The 22,143-nt window shown below is 45.4% G+C and overlaps 2 protein-coding genes across 41 annotated transcripts in view; one reads left to right on the forward strand and one right to left on the reverse strand.

The window, feature by feature from the left end:
• C13H4orf51 (chromosome 13 C4orf51 homolog) overlaps positions 1 to 22,143 on the forward strand; it is a 100,046-nt gene that overhangs the window by 42,255 nt on the left and 35,648 nt on the right. For 5 of the 30 annotated variants that reach the window (XM_077846220.1, XM_077846225.1, XM_077846227.1 and 2 more), the window contains 2 exons: positions 7,108 to 7,246; positions 13,991 to 14,742. Coding sequence is in view for 4 of the 30 variants with exons in the window: in XM_077846244.1 (XP_077702370.1) it covers positions 7,108 to 7,137 (30 nt within the window). In the remaining 26 variants the exon portion in view is untranslated. Of the gene's footprint in view, positions 1 to 117; positions 813 to 6,649; positions 6,764 to 7,107; positions 8,986 to 9,730; positions 9,883 to 13,889; positions 14,797 to 17,427; positions 17,581 to 22,143 lie in introns of those variants that run through there. The other 25 variants (XM_077846222.1, XM_077846243.1, XM_077846239.1 and 22 more) reach the window with 24 other exon arrangements.
• The window catches only part of ZNF827 (zinc finger protein 827), a 168,936-nt gene continuing 149,228 nt past the window's right edge, over positions 2,436 to 22,143 (reverse strand). Inside the window, exons 9-16 of one of the 11 annotated variants that reach the window (XR_013350921.1) lie at positions 21,958 to 22,095; positions 20,367 to 20,538; positions 19,131 to 19,297; positions 10,494 to 10,685; positions 9,960 to 10,137; positions 8,228 to 8,294; positions 7,913 to 7,945; positions 6,358 to 6,447 (exon numbers count right to left, since the gene is read on the reverse strand). Coding sequence is in view for 10 of the 11 variants with exons in the window: in XM_077846201.1 (XP_077702327.1) it covers positions 5,628 to 6,447; positions 9,960 to 10,137; positions 10,494 to 10,685; positions 19,131 to 19,297; positions 20,367 to 20,538; positions 21,958 to 22,095 (1,667 nt within the window). In the remaining variant the exon portion in view is untranslated. Of the gene's footprint in view, positions 6,448 to 7,594; positions 8,295 to 9,946; positions 10,138 to 10,493; positions 10,686 to 19,130; positions 19,298 to 20,366; positions 20,539 to 21,957; positions 22,096 to 22,143 lie in introns of those variants that run through there. The other 10 variants (XM_077846203.1, XM_077846206.1, XM_077846207.1 and 7 more) reach the window with 10 other exon arrangements.

Below are 22,143 nucleotides of genomic sequence, written 5' to 3' on the forward strand. Positions count from 1 at the left end.
GCTCTGGGTCAATAATTATATTGAAGACTAGGAACTAATTAACTAATCCCTGTCCTAACTCTTATCGAAACAATTCCAAAGGGGTATAGTACTTGACCTTCTTTTTCCCCTTTGCAGCTCTGCCCAATGACCAATGTCAGCAACATTTGCATTTCCTGTTTTATAGACTCCCCCAGCTATCAAGAAAGAATTCTGAATAGGATATCTGCTACCTCCTAAAGAAGAGGTCTTGCTTGATAACTTGAGACCATTCAGACCTCAGACAAGGAAAGAATGTACCCCTCAGGCCCCACAGTCATCACCCTTTATTTACCCCCAGGGACTGCTTTAGGGATACTTGCTTTGTCAGTTAATGGTAGTTCTTTGCAAAAATAAACCTCCTTTTGTGTAGGACTTTTCTGCTTTGAGACAGTGGGATAAGTAAGAATGTTGGTGGGGTCTCTGGAATATCTGTGGTTCATGGCTCTTCAGAATGGGGTCTGAATCCCCAAGGGCATTCTTTTATTCCATGGATTGTACCCAAAGGTTCCAAGGCACCATTGAGAAGGATTCCAGTTTTACATTCTGTCTTCTGCAAGCACGATGTAGTCACCCAGCTGCTCTCTCCTTTCATCTCTCCCTCCCTTTTGTAGACTAGAGCTCCTCTTGGGTCTCCTTCTTCCCCAGACTGAAAGCCACAGGTGGGAGTGGGGTGGGGTGGGGGGACTTGAGTTCTGTTTCAGCGGCTCATGAGATGTGCCTTCTCCTTTAAATTGTTCACAAGCCCCGCATCAGCTTTGGCGGGTAGGAGTTCTAACATGATGCTTCATGTGGTAAGGAGGTACCTGTGCTCATCAGACCTTCCTATTTCTCCCTGTGCCCTTGTCTGTGACCAGCACCAGGGCTCTGTTAAATCATCAGGGAGCTTTTGGTGGCCAAGAAAGGGAGCCAATCAGCCTAGACACATTATAGGAAACATGGCCTTGAGTCTTAAAGTATATTTATTTAACATGATGGTAGGAAAAGTATGTATGATTTTGGATTAAATTCAAGCAGGTGGGGGGGGGGGCACCTGGGAGGCTCAGTGGTTGAGCATCTCTGCCTTTGGCTCCAGTTGTGATCCTAGGGTCCTGGGGTGGAGTCTCACATCGGGCTCCCTGCGGGGATCCTGCTTCTCCCTCTGCCTGTGTCTCTGCCTCTCTTTGTGTATCTCAGGAATGAATAAATAAAATATTAAAACAAATAGTTCAAGCAGGGGCCACAGGATGGGTTTGGAGCCATCCCGGGGCATGAACAGCAAGCTAGGTAAGCAATGATGTTAGGGGCTGTGGTCTGTTCCATCGTGGATGGCTCCGATCCCAGTCATTCCTCAGTCCTGGAAGCTTTTCTCAATCAAAGGACAAATGTGAGGTAGGTGTGGGATCTAAGAAAAGAAAATATACAAAATGAAAAGTCACTCTGGCCTGTAGTACTAGCAAAAGGCAAGGAAGTCTGACTTATTTGAATATTTTTCAGTCAGTATCAGCCCCCGCCCCACCCCCAACAAAACTGGTCTTGAATCAAGTTCTCGCACTTGATTCGATCACCCACAAAGAGCTATTGGATGAAAAAGTGAAAGGGAAGATGGTGTCTGGTTAGTGACTGGTCATTTTCAAAGTGGCTTCTTCTACATCATCTCGTTTTATGAAAAGTAAATGTGATCTTTAAAAATGTTAGAGTGAAGCAGTTCATAATTTCTCACAAGGAGCAAAGGACATTATATTTATAAGCATGCAAGCTGTGAACCAGATAGAACATTCTCTTTTGCTGCTTTGTATTTTTTTATCAACCGTCACAGATTCATAGGGAAGATCTCTAAGAAATAGAACTTCATGAGTGATTTTTAAAAATTATTGTTTGAACTCAGTGTGCTCTTCATGTTTTGTTTTGGCCTCAGTTTCTTTCTCTGGTACCTTCCTTTGAATGGAAAATTATTACTTGGATTTGGATTATTATTTAGCTTGCAAAATAGACCGTTTTCCCCTTCATTAAAATCTCATAGTTGCCAAACTTCATTAGTATAAATGGAATTATTCATCTGTTTCCCCCCTGCCCTTTGGCTATGGGGTCAGTAAAATGATGTTAAGCAGGAGAGGGGAAGGCTGGTGAACACTTTTAAATGTCACTAAGCAATTTCAGGAAGGAGCCGGTCTGCAACTGTACTGAGTGATGGATATGCTCTCAGCCTTAATGGCTATTAATGACTTACGTAATGACAGTTTGCATCATAACATGGCTGTTTGAAACTTGCATTTTGTGATAGCTACAACTAGTAGTGGACATTTCCTAAACTTATTTAAAATACACTGAAAAAATGGGAACAAAGCAAGACAAATAAGACCTTGAGACTAACAAGTAGTCAAGGATGGCAACTGAGGGGGGGAGAGGGGAAGAAAGAAAAAAAAAGAAACAAAGAATATAGCCAACCTTTTTTTTTGTTTTAATTAGAGTATATTATACTTCCAAACTGGATACACTAGAAATTGGCAATGCAACATAAGATGCAAAGAAATATACCAGTTACTGTCAAAATGACCCTGTACAGCCTTGTAATGCAAAAAGCTTTATACAATACAAATTTTCAGTAATGTACACAAACCTTGACAGTATGATCATCTGAACATAATATGAGGAGTTAAAAAAAGGATAGAAGCAAGAAAGTGCTGAGAACGCTAACTGCATTACTATATGGACAAATAAGCTAGCTTTCATTGAAGAATGCATAGTGAAAACAGAAACGAAGTTAGTTGGCAGGTGAATTTCTCAAAGACGTTAGTGTTTTACACGGAAAGGATATCTATGGAATAATCCTTCCCTGAGTATCGAACTGCAAACCAAATTCGGGGGAATATATTATCTCGGTGGAGTCTGAAAAATGCTGTAGATTTTTCTTTATTAATAACAATAATAATAATATAAAAAGTCAAACAAACTCCAAACACACCTTTTCTCACTCAGAAAACTTTTATAATTTACCAGAAAGATTGATGACTCTTTCCAAAGTGCTAAAAAAGTTGCCCAATTACATTAAGCATAACTAAGTCATTCAAATACAAGTTCAGTGGCAAGCAGTGAAATGCATGGCATTTGAGCAGTAAACATCTCCTTCCAACACCCCTCTCAGTCTTGAAGGTTTCGACCTAGGACCTCATATTGCACAAGTGGCATGCTGTAAAACCTGTAGTCCCAACCGTCAGGGCCACTCTTTCAGGTTTTTAACCTGCTGGTGCTTATGTGCGATTCACCTTTCCTGCCAGCCTCTCTGGGATCACCATGGCCCTCTTCTGTCATCACTGAACTTGTAGATTTGAAAGCACATTATTAGCCAAGTGGCACATTCTCCATTACATGGGGATAAAGACAGGACTTTTAAAAAACCAACCCACCCATAAGCCCAGTATTCTTGGAGTGTATTGTCCATAACTGTCTAGTGTCTTTTACTGAGACATTGACATGGCGAGGTTGAACGACGCTTCTAACAGAGCCAAGGACAAATGTCTCTGCTGGAGAATGACCGAGGGTTCAGGAGCTTCCTGCCCTAGCTGGCTCAGCCTCCCTGCCCCTGGGGACATCTCCTTAGTGTAAACAGGTTTGCCAGGGCTGGATGACTGGCAAAGGGAAGTGGAGCACACCTGCTAGGTCTGAGGGGGAGGAGGGTGGGTATGGGGTGGGGGAGCCCATGGTGTGGACAGATGGTACAGTCTTCTGGCTTCCTGTCGAACTGTACCAGGTTCGAGGGGGCTTTCAGTGAAGCAAACTGACTAGAGAAGAAAATAAGGGATGCTTTTATTTTCCCCTGGTGAAACAGATGAAAGGAAAAATCCCAACTCTAGGATAACACATGATGGAACACAGCAACGCAGTAAGAAAGCATTCCTCTTGTACACCAGTTCTTCAATAGATAAATAATATATAGACTTTTATATTCCAAACTTCCCATTATTATACAAAGCACATTTCTTCCTGCTCTTTCAGCCTGTTTCATACTGGAAATTCTGTTGTCTTACAAATACAAGCGATTAAGATAGTCGGCCAAAGATTCTTTTCCTTTTCTTTTTAAATCTCCCATTACTTTTTAAGATTTGCAAGGGGCTATGTAACCAATCGACATCTGCTTTTTGCTGCAATAAAGTGCTGCACATAAGTTGCCATTTTAATGACCACAAAATAAAAGCTTTAAATAAGTATAAAGTTAGCCTCCTAGCAGGTTATATCTACCAGGCGTTAACAAAATGGAATACAGAATAATTAATAACATGGAGAATACCGCTATAGCCAGACGATCTGCAAACACAAGGGAAACTTCTCAGGGGCATGAATTGAACCGTAGGACTAAACAGCACCTTTTTTGTTGGGTCGTTATATGTCAAAGAGGTTGTGACAAAATTTTCAAACATACAGTCTACTCATTCCATATAAAAGGTACATTTTCTTCCTTTTATTTTACTCTTTTTTTTTTGCAGATGAGAAACAAAAACTAGTGCAAGACCAAAGCACTGTGCAAAACTGCCGTTTCTTTTTTTTTCTTTTTTTTTTTTTTTTTTTTTTTTTTTAGTCTGAGCATTTATACCCAGAATTTATCCAAACCCCTTTAATCTCCTTGGCTGGATTTATCAACCATAAAATTTTTCACTCATACCATTTTTTTTTGCCTGCAAATGAACGGTAACCACTGAATTAATACATCATATATATATATATAAATATAGAAAATCATATATATATATATATATATAATCTGCCCTTAAAAAATGATGCACTGTGTGTGTGTACCATACACATTGTATACGTATGGACACACACACACAAAACACACTTAAGTTTTGTGATATTGGCTGCAGTGCTGCGAGATATTTCTTCCAGAGCGGACTCTCGGTTCTCGCATCTTCATAACCAAGAAGATCTGAGCACAAGGTCTCTGGCGCTCAGTCGGAAATCTCAAGCAGCACTGTGGGTGTCTACCAGTCTTTCATCGACTAAGCACCAGGCCCTACCACTCTGTAGCTATAAAATAGAGAGGGAAAGGTGATGAAGGAGCTTGGGGAGAGATTGTAATGGATGAGAGTTCTCATCCCAGGAGGGAAACAGAATGTTCATCGCTGTTAAGGAGGCCAGTACAAAGAAATGTGCAACAGAAATGTCATGGCACACAACACACGGCTTTCTCCTCCAGAATCCACGACACCCATACACCCCATTCACCCAACAGAAAACGAAATGCACCAGTATATAAGCTTACAAGTGCTGATTGCTATTAAGGACACTCTCTTTAGGGTTTAACAAGACAAAATTCCTTTCAGATAAAAATACGGAAAAGGGCTGAGAATGGGAGTGGGTGGCTGGGGAGGCATGCCTCTGAAGGTAGAAGTATGCAGTAGGTCACCTCTGAAGATTGGATAAAGCAGCTTTCAGGTCAATGCAATAGGTATACACACAGAGCCAATTCTCTATTCCTTACTAAAGATATACAGTACACATGGTTCAGACCCAGGGGGTCTGTAGCTTTTGCAGCAACATACACCTGCTGGGGTTGTGTTTAAGTTTTGTGGGTTTTGTGTTTTTTGTTTTTGTCTCTGTCTCTTTGTTTTTGGTACAGAACACGGCTGCCCTCAGACAGTCTCTGCTCGTTCTCTTAGTCCGAGATAGGCGAGGAAGGAGTGTTTGGGGGAGGGGATGCTGGGCGGCGCAGTCTGAGGTCGGGGAGGGTGGAATGTGAGATCCAAGTGGTTCTTGGGGTACAACATCGTCAAGGGAATGAGATGGGCAAAATCCGAGTTCCGGTACTTGTCAAAGCGCACAGGGGAGCCGTTGAGGGCCAGAGCCTTGAAGGCCAGGTTGGGCTCTGAGCCACCGCCGTGTGCAGCCGACAGGGCCACGGTCTGCAGAGCCTGCGAGGCGGACATGACCGACAGGGGAGACAGGAGGCTCCGGGGGCTCCCGACAACGAGGAGCGGGGCCCCGGGGCCGGCTGGTTCCTTGGGGGCCGGACACGGGCCCTTCTTGTCCTCCTCGGGGCAGTCCCCACTCTGGTGCTTCTTGACGTGGCGGCTGAAGACGAAAGGGTGTGTGGTCTTGAACAGGCACTCCTCGCAGCTGAAGGTCTGGCGTGGGGCGTGCTTCAGCTTCTTGTGCAGGTTGAGATTGTCCTTTCGCTTGCAGCTGTAGCTGCACTGGTCACAGTGAAAGGGCCGCTCCCCGGTGTGGACGCGCACGTGCTCGATGAGCTTGTTGGCGGTCTTGGACAGGTAGCCGCACTGGTCGCACTTGTAGTGGTTGCCCAGGCGATGCTCCCGGGTGTGCGTCTCCAGCTCCAGCTGGTTGGCCTTCACCGTCTGGCAGATCCGGCACTTGTACTCCATCCTGTAGTGGGTCTTGAGGTGGCACTCCATGGCGGCGGGGCGGTTGGTGGAATAGATGCAGAGCGGGCACCTGCCGGGAGGGGGAGAGCAGGGAAACGGGGGATCAGCCGGGCCTGGCAGCGGCACCCAGCTGCTCCTCCCCTCCTCGCCGGCCTCCCCGCCTCCGCCCCCCTCCACCTCCAGACTCTGGGGCCTGGCCTGCCCCTACCCCTGCCCTGCCGCCTCTGGGGGGGGGGGTGTTAGGACCACCCTCTGGGCTTCTCTGCTGACAGAGCTATCCCCCCAAGGAGGAGCTCCGGCAAGGTGCCCTACCTACTGTGGGTCTTCTGGCTGGATCCCTGAGCACCAGCCCACAGGAAGGGGAGCAGAGAAAGTGCGGGGAACAAGTAAGCAGCGGCTCCCCTCCGACCTTCCGCCCACCCCATTCCCTGTTCCCGGGAGCCCACCCTGCACCCCCCAGACACAGCAGAGGTCTAGACCTCGTGACCTCCCCTCTAGATGGGAGCAACACAGAGAATCGACTTTTCATGCACCACACCAAGCACACGCAGAAAGGCTAAGAGTTTTGAAGAACAGCTTATAGGGGGAGAGCTACCTCCAGCAAACAGAAAGTCGTAGGGGTCAGAATCGTGCTTATTAAAAGGTGGTTAGGATGAGAAGGCCTGTGTGTGTGTGTGTGTGTGTGTGTGTGTGTACCTAAATCTGTACTCATGAGTCCTGTCTCCTACAGCCCTGGTTCTCCATCAAGGAAGGCAGCTGAGGACCAGGACCGGGCTTGGCAGAGGAAGGCCCACCCACCAGCCCATCGCTAATGAAGGAGGAGGGAGGGAGGCAGCTGCTATCCAGAGTCCAGAGACATTATTAAAACGGTATCACATCGTGGAAATAATAGTAATCCGGGTGGATCATAAATTCTCAGTGGGCAGGACCACATCTTACATTTCTTCTGCGTTCTCTGCAGTGCTCAATAGGCACTGATTCAGTACTGGATTGGTCTCTACACAAAATTTTGGCAGATTCTGGTCCCAGCTCCGTCACCTTATCGGGCTATAGCTGGATCTGCCCTGGGACAAAGCATGGGCCTCTCCGTGGCTCGGTTTCTCCACCCTATGCAGTGAGGCTATGCCACCCCCTGGCCTCCTGGCTGTCCAGAGGGGCTAGGAGGAGCAGTGAGGGCATGTTTACAGATTTTGCTGAGCTTCTCTTTTGGAAGCTGCAAGGCTCAAGTTGGTGGCTGAAATGATAGCTGTAGCGTGTTTGCTCTCTTTACAAAAAGAATGCAGATGCAAAAGTGGCTGCCTCAGCTCTGGCTTGGCACCTGCAGGGCAGGGGCCCAGGAGTGAAATGTCCCCTGAGGGTCTGGAGAGGTGTTCAGCAGAGCCCAACACAACCAAGTGCACCGTGCACTGCTCCTCAGCGCCAAGCTCGCCGTTAGCCTTTGAACCTCAGCTCACAGAAGAGTGCACACGAGAGAAATATAAAGCCCATTCCCAGGTCAGGTGCACACACAACCCCTACGCCAAGCTGGGCCTTACCTAGAGGAGTCTGAAACTCACCACTGTCCTGAGCTACGGCAAAAGAAAAATAATAGTATAATCTTATTTGATCTGCATTATGAACAGGATATAGAGTACAAGCAGTTCCATCACAGAAAAGCAATTTAGACATCGGCAGTCCGTTTCATTTTAAGAACATTTCTGTGACCCACAGCTCAATCTTTCTTCCGCTGCTCAGGCAAAGTGCTAAGGGTTTTCCGTGCTCCCATTATTTATTGTAAAGACACTCTCTCAGCCAAATTAATTCTCTGATATAGCAAAGGGAAAACAAAACAAAACAAAACAAAGACTCACTGTATAGCCAGAAGGCATTATCAATTTTTTCAAAGTATTCTTCTACTTGGTCATCCTAGAACATAAACTATTACACAGGGGACCGTTAGCACCACACCGGAAGTGTCTGGACTGGCAAAAGCATCAGCATTCACTGTGCATTCTCCCCAATGGGACGGAGGCTTGGGACTCCGTAGGTCCCCAAGGAAGGGCTAACTGACGAAGCCACAACTGGCAGGGGCCGCAGAGTTAATGGGTGTGATGGGGCTGCTGGGAAAGGGCAACGAGCTCTAGTCCAACCACAGAAATACCTTTTTTTTTTTTTTTTTTTTATAAGAGTATACAAGTATTTAGAAAGGGACAGTGGGAACAAACCAAATCAGATTCCCAAATAAGCTCTTGCTGGGCATTTCCCATTTACTGGCTGGCTTGAATTATAATCTCCCCTCCCCCATCCCTGCAAACCTCCCCTCCCTCTCCCACCTAAGTGCCCCCAAGTATGAAAGAAAATAGAATTTGACAGTCAGTGCTGCTCATTGACTCCTCTGTGTGGGAAAATTTTTGAGGAGGGTGCCTCTGACCAGGCAGGAGCCTGGAGGGGTCAACCCTGAACTGCCCCAACACTTGACCCACAGGATCCTTTTGGGGTCTCTCCATCCCTTGCCCATTTAGAAGAGTCATGCCAACCTCTCTGGCAATTTGTTAGTTTCAAAGATAAAAATGTTTAAAAACAAGAGGTTTTTTTTTTTTTCTTGTGTTAAGTAAAATATAAATTTTCATTCCTTTAATTACATGATTATTGCAACTAAACAGGAATAATTGTGCCTTGAAACTTGGGTGTCTTTGTGTACTAAACGACATATGCTTCTTTCTCTACTAGATCATAAATGCTTTGTGAACAGGGGCTGATTAGAAGAATCATTGGGAAGATTAAATTCTGCTAGTGCTAGGACATACATTTCCTGAGGGTAGAAATTATGTTTTATTCCTCGTTTGCCCTTCAGCGCCTATTATCAAGCCAGACACACCGTGCGTTTGGTAATAACTGACGGGTCTCACTTCAGACCAGAGGGCTTCTTGCAAATATTGGTTAATGATAATGCTTGTTGTCTAGGTCTTTGGGGATCTGTGAATAACGTGTGCCTGGCGATGTCAGATCTCATGAAAGCTAGTGAGGGAGATCCCAATTGCCGCTCCTGGGAAGCCATAAGGCATGTTTGCAGGAAGACATGAGACATGTGATCTCTGCCTGAAAAACACTGCTTCCTGCCTGTTCAGAAAGGCAAGGGTCCAATATTTGGGGGTGGGGTGCAGATGGGGTTGTTGTAATGCTTGTTTAAAAAGATATATGGCAAGTTATCTTAAAAAATAGAGGTGGTAAAGTGCTGTGACAGTGTAATGGTTTACACTTGGGGACACTAACCCCTGAGTCCATAAAATCAAGTCTGAACAAAACTTAAGCAGTATAGGATGAGTCGATCCCCTGCATGCTGAGCTGCTCCGACAGGTCTTCTTGCTTGCCAGGAATCCTGGGAAATTTGTGAAATGGATTCTCCTGCTGCGTCTGCTGACCCCCTGGGGAACAGGTCTGATTCATGTCCAGCTAAAGGTAGCAGAGGTGCCTAACTAACTAGCCCCATGCCAAGCTCTCCCTTCTTCATGACCCAAAACCTTCAGGGGAGGGGGTAAGGGAGGGATGGGGGAGGGTATTTAATAACAACACAGTAAAAGGTTTTGTACTTGCTTTCCTTACTTGAGCCCACCGGTGGGGACAGTGTGGCATTTCTTATGCTCCAGCAACTGTTCAGGTGTCTTCATGAACTTGTGGCACACGTCACACTCAAACATCCGGGTGATGAGGTGTATCTGCAGATGGCGCTCAAACATGTTCTTCGTCTTGCAGACAAAGTTGCAAAAAACGCATTCGAACCCTGAAAGGACGGGAGCTGGGTTGTATTGTACAGGGGGGCGGTGGGGGGGCTGTGCAGCATGGGGCAGAGGGACAGGAGGGCAGGAGTGGGACAGACATCTCCTGGTTTCTCTTCTTCTCAGCTATACCCTTTCAGGCACTGTTCCCTGCATCTCTGTGGTAAAGGAGTTAAACATACAGCTCCAGAATCAATGCCACACTGCCCATCCATCCACCCCATATTTGGATGCAAATCAAGCCAAAAGAAATGAGAATTTTAGGTGACAGCAATATGCTGTTCCTAGGCCTAATGTCTGTTTTCCAACATCACTCCTCAAGGGTTTATTTTTAAGTAGGCCAACCCACCTCCTCCCTTACCTTTCTCTGGCTTTTCGTCACTATTCACTGAGGGCTGGCTCCCAGGCACAACAGAGATGACCAGCAGGTTGTTCCCACTCTTGTTTTTCTGAGAGCTGTCTGAATCATCTTTGCTGTTGGCTGAATCACTCAGAGCTGAGAGGGAGGATGAAGAGGGGCTATTTGATTCACTGGGGGTCTTCCTGTCTTCTCCTGAAACAAACACAAACCCCCCCAAAAAAACCCAGGTCTGTTATTTGGGAGATGATAACACTCTAATAATAGCAATTGGGGGTGGGAGAATTGGGTCTCATGACTACACCATCATTTAGGGAACACAGGTGAGCTTTTCAGTGGTCCCAGGCACCACTGGGATCCTACTTCCCCCTCATCTACACACTTGATGACACCTGTGATACCTGGGAAGTCTGTAATGCTTTAAACACATTATCTCATTTTATCTTCTCAAAAATCCAATGAGACACAACTGTTATCACTCCCATTTTACAGATGAGGGGCAGGGGTGGCACAGTCAGGGTAACTGGCCTATGTCACATGCTAGGAAGTGGTGGAGCAGAGATTTCAGATGGTTCGAGTCCAAGATCCATGTCTTCATCAGGGCACTGGATTCTCCCTCAAAACCAGAAGTAAACCAGTCAGTAGGCCATTAAAATCCAGTGTCAGGAGACTAATGATTCCACTCAAGATGAAGTGCCAGAGACTGGATTTACTACTGCTACTGAAATAACTAAAACAAAACCAGACAAACTATATCAAACAATAGTTGTTCCCCCCTCCCCCAAACAATAGTTTTTACAGCACTGGACATCAGACACTGAAGACTGATCCCTGAGAGACAGGAAAGAGGTGGTCCACTTCCTGCCTTGAGAGATTTTACTTTCCTAGGCTGCAGTGCAGGGATGGGGAACTGCCCGTCAGATTCATATTGAATTGAGAGGACAGTGCTGAGGGCCTGGGGAGATCAATATGGCTAGATTGGCAGGGCAGGGTACCAGAGGGCAGAGAGCTGTACAGAGGAAGAACTCAAAGACCTGCAGAGGGTCCCCCATGAGTAATTCAGCAGAGTAGGGACCAGAGCACACGTGTGAGAAAACCACCCAAGGCTGCAGGGAAAAAAGTCATGTGAAAGGCTTGGAAAACACTGCTGTTTCCATTAGTAGCCAGATTAGAAAGACTTGCTATTCTCAAGGCATTGGGTAGGAAACTGAGGAAGATCTCTTAGGAGTGGGTAATGATTGGCGCTACTTGGATCACTGCTCCAGACCTGCCTGACAAGCCACAAAAGCAAAATCCAAAGGAGTCAAATTTTCCAAGTGATTAACTGCATCCTAAAACAAAGGTCAAGAATTTTTATGGGAATATAAAATATCCAGCACCCAGCAAGGCAAATCACTATGTTTGACATTCAAACAAAAAGATTAGCAGGCATGCCCAGAAACAAGAAAACACAACCCAAAACAGGGAGAAAAACCAACCAGTTAAAACTGACCTAGAACTGACACAGCCATTAGAATTTGCAGTCAAGGGCATAGGCACAATTATAACTATATTCTATAGATTCAAAATGTTAAATAGAGATATGAAAGATATAACAAAATAACAAAGATCTAAATCAATTTCTAGAGATGAAAATTATGTCTAAGATGAAAAGTACACTGGATGGGATTACCAGCAATTTCAACATGACAGAAGATTAATGAACCTTGAAGATAAATAACACTGATAGAAATTATCTGCAATGAAACGGGGGGGGGGTAGTATAAAAATGAAAAGTACATCAGTGGATTATGGGGTGCCTTCAGGTAGCTTAATATAACTGGAGTCCCTGACCAGGTGGAAAGGGCAGAAAAATCTGAAAGAGTGAAAACTTTTCTATACTTGAGGAAAACCATAAACCTCAGATCCAAAAGGCAAAACGAATCCCATGCATAAGAAAGATGAAATCTACAGCAAGGGATATCATAATCCAATTGCTCAAAACCAGTGATAAAGAAAATATCCAAAAAGGCAGCCTGAGGAAGAAGGATACATTCTGTGTAAAGGAACAAAAATAAGGATGACAGCAGATTTCTCACTGGAAACAATGCAAGTGAGAAGTAGTGGAGCGCCATCTTTAAAGTGCTGAAAGGAACAACTGTCAATCTGAGATCTCATACCATGTGAAAATGTATTTCAAAAAATGAAGCTTCCCTCCCCACCCCAAAAGCAGGAAGAATTCATCACCAGCAGACTAGAATTACAAAAAAAATTCAAAGAAATTTTTAAGGCAAAAGAAAAATGACATGAAATGTAAAAAGTGAATCTACACAAAAGAATGACAAGCACAGGAAATGGCAACTATATGGATTAAATACATGAGGTTTTCTTATTTAAATCTCTAAAAGATAAGAGTAATTTTGTTAAAGAACAATGTAATATAGGGTTTATAACATATATAAGTATTTGACAGTGATAGCATAAAGGCTGGGAGAGGAGACAGGGAAGTATGTTTTTGTCAGGCTCTTACACTGCACCCGAAATGGTATTATATCACTTGAACCTGACTGTAATGAAAACAACGTATGTTATGCATCCCAAATAACAGGAGGGCTCTACGTTGTTCATGGTTTAGAAGACTTGATATTGTTAAGATGTCTGTTCTCCCCAAACAAAATCGAAGCAGTCCCATCATTTTAGGTTAGGGTAGGAAATATGGGGAGACTGTGCATCAGTTCCCTTCAAAACAGTCAATTAAGTAAATCTAGTCATTGTAAACTCTAGAAATGAACTTTATTAGGAGATTAAAAAATAAGTCATATATTATATATGGGCATTAAAAAATCCAGAAGTAAACAAAGCTGATGGTGGTTACAGCTAGTGCGTGAAATCATCGGCGGTATGTTTGTTTTCTTTTATTTGGTTTTCAAAATTTTCTAGAGGGACCATAAATCACTTGTCCAATTTAAAACAGTTTTTAAAAAGAGGAAGGAAAAAATATTTACCCTCTTGCAATGTTTCCAAGTCTTGTTCCTGGCAGAACTGAACTTGGTTCCTGGACAGACACTGTGACCTCACTCACTGACCCACAAGGAGGGATGGAATACGCCTTTGAAGTATAGGAACCTCCCCATCTCTTGGTACAAGTCTCTTATCAGTCTCTTACCTAAATATATAACCAGGGTAGTCACATTTTGTAGACAAACAGAATATGTTTGGTGGGGGACCTGAGTCTATTGCTTCATCAAATCCATCATCTAAGGTGGGTCTTATCCATAGAATCTTGCAAGTGATGATTTTAAATTAGTTTTTAGAATCAAAGCCCATAATTTTAATTACCATCTTTAGCAATAGCTAAGTATCCTCAGGCTTAAAGCACTGGGGAAAGCTGCCTAAATTAATAGATGTACCAATATACAGGTGCCACGGCAGCCGTTCTGTGATTCGGCATGGGGAAAGAGCCACGGCAGCTCAAGTTGGAATCCTTAGCCCCACCGCTTCCTCTGCTCTCACTCCTGTAGGCTGTGACCCGGGGTGCCCTTGTCAACTCAGTCCATGGCTCACTTCGATCCAAGGGGTCATTCACTTTCAGCAGCACACAGATTCTTGGTGAAGGACATCTGTGCACAGGTAATGCAACCTCATACTTCAGGACAGCCAGCTAAAGAGAACTGAAAACTAAATATTTCATAATCTAAAATGACACCAAATGATAAATTGAGACTATAAAAATTACCCATTGTCTTGCTGCCTCAATATAAACGTCATATTTTTGATATACTTCTTTTTATATTTTTTAGAAGTAAGCATATCTGTTTTAAAATTGTTGCCATTAATTGCATAGTAGTTAAGAATAAGGACTTCAGATCCAGAATACCTGAGTTTGAATGCTGCCCGTACCACTTAATGGCTGAACGACTTAAGACAAGGGATTTAATTTAGTGCCTCAACGATCTCATCTTAAAAATGGGGATAATATCAGCAGCTTCATATGTTTGTTGTAAGGGTTAAATGGGTTTTTATACATAGAGCACCAAGAACAATGCCTAGCTCATTGCAAACATTATAGAATGCATTATTATTATAAAATATAACATAAGTAATGATAACAATAATGAACACTTCGTGTTTTCCCATGCTGTTTTATATACCCGGCACATAGTTGGCTCTCAAAAAATTTATGAAAGTAATTATAAAGGGGATCCCTGGGTGGCTCAGCGGTTTGGCGCCTGCCTTTGGTCCAGGGTGTGATCCTGGAGTCCCAGGATCGAGTCCCACGTCGGGCTCCTGGCATGGAGCCTGCTTCTCCCTCTGCCTGTGTCTCTGCCTCTGCCTCTCTCTCTCTCTCTCTATGTCTATCATGAATAAATAAATAAAATCTTAAAAAAAAGAAAATAATCATAAATTAATGGTTTCAAAAGGTAGTATTGGAGCGCCTGGGTGGCTCAGTCATTTAAACATCCAACTTTTGGTTTCAGCTCAGGTCATGATCTCAGGATCATGAGATCAAGTGCCAGGTCAGGCTTCATGCTCGGTGGGGATCCACTTCTCTCCCTCTCTATCCCTCTTTGCTCACATGCTCATGCTCTTTCTCTCAAATAAATATATATATATATATTTTTAATTTTTTATATTTTAAAAATATTTTATTTATCTATTCATGAGAGATACAGAGAGAAGCAGAGACACAGGCAGAGGGAGAAGCAGGCTCCATGCAGGAGCCCAATGTGGGACCTGATCCTGGGACCCCATCCAGGACCCCTGAGCCCCCCTGCTGAGCTCAACTGCTGAGCCACCCAGGTGTCCCTAAATATATCTTTTTAAAAAAATAAATGATAGCATCATATCCATGGGGTAGACTTATCCTACACTACTGAAAATATTGCCTTAAAATTGAATTTTATTATTTATTTTTAAAAAGATTTTATTTATTCATGAGAGACACACAGAGAGAGAGGTGGAGACACAGGCAGAGGGAGAAGCAGGCTCCCTGAAGGGAGCCTGATGCAGCACTCGATCCCAGGACCCTGAGATCATGACCTGAGTCAAAGGCAGACGCTTAAGCACTGAGCCACCCAGGTGCCCTAAAAGTGAATTTTAAGTGAATATTATTAGTATTTCAGGGGTGCCTGGGTGGCTCCCTTGGTTGAGTGGCCAACTCCTGATCTCAGTTCAGGTCATGATCTCAGGGTGCTGGGATCGAGCTGGCCGGAATTGGGCTCTGCACTCAGCAAGGAGTCTCCTTGAGATTCTCTCTCCCTCTGCCCCCCCTGCTTGTTCATGCATGCTTTCTCTCTAAAATAAATAAATGTCATTAAAAAAGAAAGTTACAAATCACATGTAACTCCTTAAAAAAGAGAGAAAAAGTTAATATTCCATTGGTTGATTTTTTTCCCCCTATAGACAGACTCCCAGAAGGACTACAGAGTTACAGGCATTTTCAAGTCACTTGGTCTATACCACCTAATGAGTTTTCAAATGTTCTCCCACTCTGTAGGGTCATGGCCATAAGAGTATCAGCAGCATCCAGTGACCATGGGTGACACTGTAAAACACACTCCTAGTGCAATCAGTGAAACATAAACCACTCTTGAGTTTTAATTTGATGGCTAGTGAGGTTGAATATTTTTCCTTATGTTGAGTGGTTAGCTTTTATTTCTTTTTTTTGTGTGTGTATTGACGGTTTTTATCCTTTTGTAAATTCTTCACTTAGAGACCTAAAGTGTTTCCTACCAGTTTATATGACATTTCTGTGTAGCAAATATATCAGTCTTTGTCATTTTTACAAACACATTTTTCAGACTGGTTTTTCTTGGTTTTGTTTTCCTTCTCTTTTCCTTTTCTTTTGCAAATAGAAGACGATATTTTTATGTATCAAATCTCTTGATTCTTTTCTTTTCCCATTTCTTGATTCACTTAAGCTTTCACAAATCCTTCTCACTCTGGAAGTTTGATAAACATTTAATTTGCTTCAAGCGTTTCTAGGGCTGATTTGTTAATGGGGATTGTGTAAGTTGTCGGATACTTATTTTGGTGTTGGTGTGAAGTGCAGGTATTGATGGTTGTATTTTCCAAATAGCTATTCAGATTCCTCAATGCTGTTATTGCAACATTGAAAAATTGCAGCAAAATCTGCGTTGAGGAAATCAGGAAAACCAGAGGGAATATTTTTCCCTTGTTGATGTTCTCTGCAGACACAAGGAGCCAGGGAGTGGGAGCAAGAGGGTAAGGAGGGGTCACTGAGAAGAAACTACCTAAACAGAGGGCAGTTCCTCAGGTGCCCACTCAGCAGCACCCTGTTCACAAATGTGCCCTGGGTGAGAGTAGCCAGGAAGGAAGTACAGAAAGCACATGGATTCTGTGGGAGACAAAGCTCATCCTGTAGATCACAGCTTCACGTCTGTAACAAGAAAGCACCACAGATTTCTTGACTATTTCACTGAAATAATAGGTGCCCATTCCTAGGACAGGGAAATCAAGTCGGATGACAAGGTCCATAGAATTATAGAATCTTATGCCTGTTGGGCATCCCTTGCACACTCAAAAAGTCAAGGAATGGATGGAGGCCCAGAGAAGTTAAAATGAATTTCTGGAAGTGCAGCGCTATTTATGCTACCATGGGGTCTAGAATTAGGATCTAGAATTCAAAGCATGTTTTCCTCCATTCCAAGGAACTACTTCCACATAGATTACAATGCATAAGTCTCTCAGGGTTTGATAAGGGCCTCATCAGAATAATTTTCTTGCTTAGCACACACAAGCATGTGTAAATGTGCTTGCACACACATATTCATCCACTGAATGAACGTTTGTTTCCACTTACACAGTGCAGGCACTGGTCCAGGTGCCTGAGAGACAGCAGCAACTTAGATAGGCTTCCTATTCTCAGGAATATGGAGTATAATATGTATCACGTAGCATATATACTGCCTTGTATCATAACTTTGTAATCATACAGCTTATTAATGAACCGATGACGATGGACGTATCTTGGGTCAAACTCAAACACTTCAACAGCAACTAAATAAATGCAAGAAACTCTCATTGTTGAAGACCATTAGCTTATAAAAGCGGTCAGCAAATTATAGCCCTAGATTTGGCCAAATCTAGCCTCCTGTTTCTGTAAATAAAGTTTTATTGGAACAGTGCCAGGCTCGCTTTTTTGTGTATTGTCTACACTACTTTCAAATTCCAATTCATTCCAATGAATGTAGTGACAGAAACTGTATGGCCTGAAAGCCTAAAATGTTCACTATCTGGCCCTTAAAAAAAAAAAAAAAAAGAAAAAAGAAAAAAAAAAAACAAAACAAAACGCAATTCTGAGTTTCCCTGGCTAAAAAAAAAACCCTATAAAAAGGTTATAACCTTATTCCCTAATAGCAGCACTGTTCAAGGCTTCTACTGTATTGAAAAAGCAACTTCTTTAGTGCATTTCACTCCGGTCTCTGTGCTAACAAACGAGGATATTCTTCCCAGGTAGACAAGGAGCCCTACCACCTCGGAGGGAACAAGATGTCTCTGTTTCTTGTGGCCATGAGCGTGTTTGCACTGGTTACTTGTGAATGTGAGGTTTTCATCCGTGACAATCAAGTGATTCTAAATCCAACTGCTTCCCAGCCATTATGGTTTCTATGGTTTCCTTGAGGCGGGTGGTGGCCGAGGAGCTGGAGCCCGGTGGGGGAGGAGGAAGGTTCCTGAGCGGCCTCAGGCCAACCTGGGGTGTGGAAAGGGCTGGCAGAATGGGAGAGTCGCGGAAAGGAGGGAAAAAAATATCTGAAAAGCCGGTAGCCCTGGAGGAGGGGCGGCCTTTGCCTCCGTTAGCCACTCCCGAGATGCTGCTTCCCTTGGTCTTTGACGCGGTTCCCCGCTCGCCCGCCGCCCCGCCGCGACCGCGACGGCGGCTGGAGCCCATAACCGACTGGGAAGCGGCGCCTCCGCAGCCCTCCAGTCACCGCCGCCCGACGCGGCAAAAGCGAGCTTTCACCGCTGCGGCTCCACGTCACCAAAGCGTCACCAAAGCGTCACCAAAGCGGCGGCTACGGCCCAGGGAGGCCTCAGGGCTGCGAGCGGCGCGGGGGGCGGGGCGCGCGAGCACGTGCGGACGTCGCTGCCGTCCCCGGCGCCCGCCCTCGCGAGAGAACCGCGCGGTGACGTCACAGCGGGACCTTCGCGGAACCGAGGTCAACCGGGCGGCGGGAGCCCTAGCGAAGGCGGCCCCTGCCCGCGCCTTGGGCCCGGCCGGCTCGTCGCAGGGATGCGGCGCTCGGGCCCCGAGCAGCCCCGACAGGCGGCCTGTCCCAGCAGCCGCGGCGCGGCGCGGAGGGTCGCGTCTGGGCTGCCGGCCGGGGCAGCGGGCTCCCTTCTGGAAAGCCGCCGCCACGGAATGCGGGAGCGGCGAGGCCGGGTGCCCCGCGGGACGCTCGAGGCTGGGGGCGTCGCCTACGACGAGGACCCCGGGGAGGGCCACGCCGCCGGCTCAGCACCGCCCAGCGACGCGGGAGCCTGGGGCGTCCGGAGGCCGTGGCCCTGCGGCCGCAGAGCAGCGGGGCTCTGCCACCCGGGGCCTTCCCTGGGAGGGAGAAACGGCCCGGGTCGCGTGGTGATAGGGATGCTTCTGCCCGCGCGGGCGTGCAGGCCAGGAGGGCGGACAGTGACGGTCACCTGTGTGCTTGGTGCCAATGTGAGCCTTCATCTCTGCTTCCTCCATGGTGACGAAGTCACAGGCGGTGCAGCAGATGGAAAACATCCACTGCTCCTTGTCCACGTGGAGTGACATGTGGCTGACAAACTGGACGTTGAGCTCAGTCTCAAATCCACACACGTGACAGCTAAATGAGGGGATGAAAAAAGAAAAAAAAAAAACAACGGAGAGTGAGAGGAGTGAGGCTTTGTGGTACGCTCAGAAAACTGGACTTTGCACACGTTTCTCCTCCCGCCAAAAGGTTTTTGCATTAGAAAATTGTCCCGCTTTCTGGGACGGCTCTGAAGTGGTCACCGTGCCAAGTGGACTAAGCGCCAGCATAACGTAACAATCCCATACATGCTATAATGATGCTAAATAATCATAAAGATAATTAAAAATCAGAGATTCCAGATGCTGCACATCACCTTACTGATTCCTCTGGGCAAGGGGATGCGGCGCAGCCTTGCCAAGATGTTAGCAGCGGTGATACACTCATAAATTCCGAGCACCCCGCATACCCGGTGAGCCTCTCTCTGGCCCCGGAAACCTTCCGTGTAGGACCGAAGGCACGTGCAAGTCCTCGGATGGCACTGCAAGCAGGAGCAACTCCTGTCTGACAATTCCTGATAGAAGCCACCCATCCACGGGGACATTTCATGAAAATGCAAGTTTCCATCAGTCTGTATGGTCTACGTCTTGGGCAAGATGCTGAACCTTGGGATCATCTAGCAACCAAACCAAATATGGATTCGCGGTCGAATGTGGAAGGGAAATACAGCATTTCAGGTGCTGAAGACAATACGACTGGGGAAAATAGGCAATGCTTTCAGGGCGATTTCCTCAGAGTTTCAGATTTATTTTCCCTACTCTTTTCCTCCTCAAGACAATTCTCAGGAAGCGGCAAGGTGTTCTGTTACAAAGGTAGAAACTTCCCAGCTGCACAAACCTAAAAGCTAATAATTCCCAGAGCCCTGTCACTCTCCGGAGTTCCACCCCAGAAAGCCACCTCCAAGACCATGTCCCTTTCAATTAATCCTACTGGGGCCACCCAAGCCAGAGAGGAGTCAGCGCCGCTTCCCGGTTCAGCCTCAGCAGAGCAACTATTAAAGCGAAGGTTGGCACGGTGACGGAGAAGCAGCATCTCATCACCTGTGCCCTAGCACACAGGCAGGGAGTGTGCAGGAAAGTCGGGGAAGGTTCCATTCACAGCTCACCTGTAATAATAAGGGTGCTTCTTCCCATCACTGCCTTCAGAGGTGACGGCGCTGACAATGTCCTCAGTGTCCGTACTCACCAGCTTCACCGAGTGGACGGTCAGGTGCTGGTTAAGGTTCGCACGGCACTTAGCAGCATAGGGGCACAAGTGGCATTTGTATTTTCTTTCCTCTGGGGGAGAAGGAAGAGGAGAAAACCCAAACCGCTCTCAAAAATGAAAACCCAACACCTTGCAAGAGACTACTTAACGCTATCAAGCTCGGGGGAGTTCAAATCTCTTTGCAGACGGCCACAGAGGGAACACCTTGGAACTGTAGTCTCTAAAAGTCATTATGCAGCAGCTCACTGCTGGATTAGTACTTTCAAAGATAAAGTCCCAGGGCAACTGGACCATCTCCTTTTTTCCTAGACACCCATAGGTCCCTCTTCTTGATAAGGGGAGCCCCCTAGGAGTAAAAGAATATTGTGTATGTGTGACTGTGTGTGTGCACATGCTCCCCACGTATCTGCCGAGGGTGGGCGCTTAGCTGTGGAAAGGAGAATGGAACACAGCCTTCCTGGGACTGGTGTAAGAGAAGCCTCATCATTTTCCCTAAGCTCCAGGCCTAGGTCAGCCAAGAAATAAAAAACTAATGAAATTAAAGGGGGGAAAATGACTCGTGTGAAATAATTTAATGGGAAATTTTCATTTTACGTAAATAAAATTAAAAATTTCAATTAATTTCTTAATGAAAAACCTCTCATAAAACTGACAACGTTTCAGGGCTCTTTCCAGAGTGGCATTCTGAATTCATTCGATTAATCAAGCAAATTATAGTAAAAGGAGCGGGCTTTGCTTTCATTGTGCAGATAAAGGTAGCAGGCGGTAGCAGAAAAAGCAAGGAGCAACTTCATTTTCTTTCCCGGATTCTTACTTTGTATTTCTGGGCTTGCCTTTACAAAATGCCCGTCTTACTCACCTCACAGCAAAGAATGAGGAAAAAAGTTTTTCTCATCATTATTACTATGGGGGGGTGTCCCACATGTTAAATGCTGGTGGCCTGGGGCTTGGCAGGGCAGGGGAGGACCCCCACAGTGAAGATAAAATACAGTCCTTTCTTCTGGGGGAGGAGGAACTTATTTTTGTTGCATTAATTAAGTTACTATTTATTCCTCTTTTATCCTGTCTTAATTTGGTTGCCTTCCCTTTCACAACACGGAGAATCAGCCACATTTCTCTACTATTACATGAAGGTAAAGATAGCAACAGTTTCTCCACCAGCTGCTCTGTCCCTCTGCTGCTCCCATTTACCACTCTAGGATGAAACCAGTAAGATGGGGTGTGTCCCCATCCCCTGCACCCTCAAGATGACAGCAGTACATTACTTAAGAGTTCGAGAACTTTACCTACACGAGCCCACATGTATCTTTTCTCATCCATCCTACTTTCAATATAAATAAAAACCTTTTCCGGGGCCTTAGTTTGAACGTGCCAGGACAGAAACATTTCCACCATTTTCTGTTATAATCCTCTAGAGAAACTCAACTTGTTGAGAAGAGAAAAGCTGGGTGATCCAGAGTGCAGAAAACAGGAGTGAGGCCCTGACTCACCTGTGTGCAGCGAGAGATGTCGGGACAATGTCTGCTGGCGGCCAAACACTTTCCCACACACATCACAGGGGAAAAGCTGGTCATTGAATTTCCAAGATGGCAATCCGTTTCCTGCCTCTAGTACTATCTTTTCTGTTTCTGGGCCAAAAGAGCAAAGCATCATGAGGGGTAAACAAGGCATCATGA

The sequence above is a fragment of the Canis aureus genome, chromosome 13 (genome assembly GCF_053574225.1).
Source record: "Canis aureus isolate CA01 chromosome 13, VMU_Caureus_v.1.0, whole genome shotgun sequence".
Taxonomy (NCBI): Eukaryota; Metazoa; Chordata; class Mammalia; order Carnivora; family Canidae; genus Canis; species Canis aureus.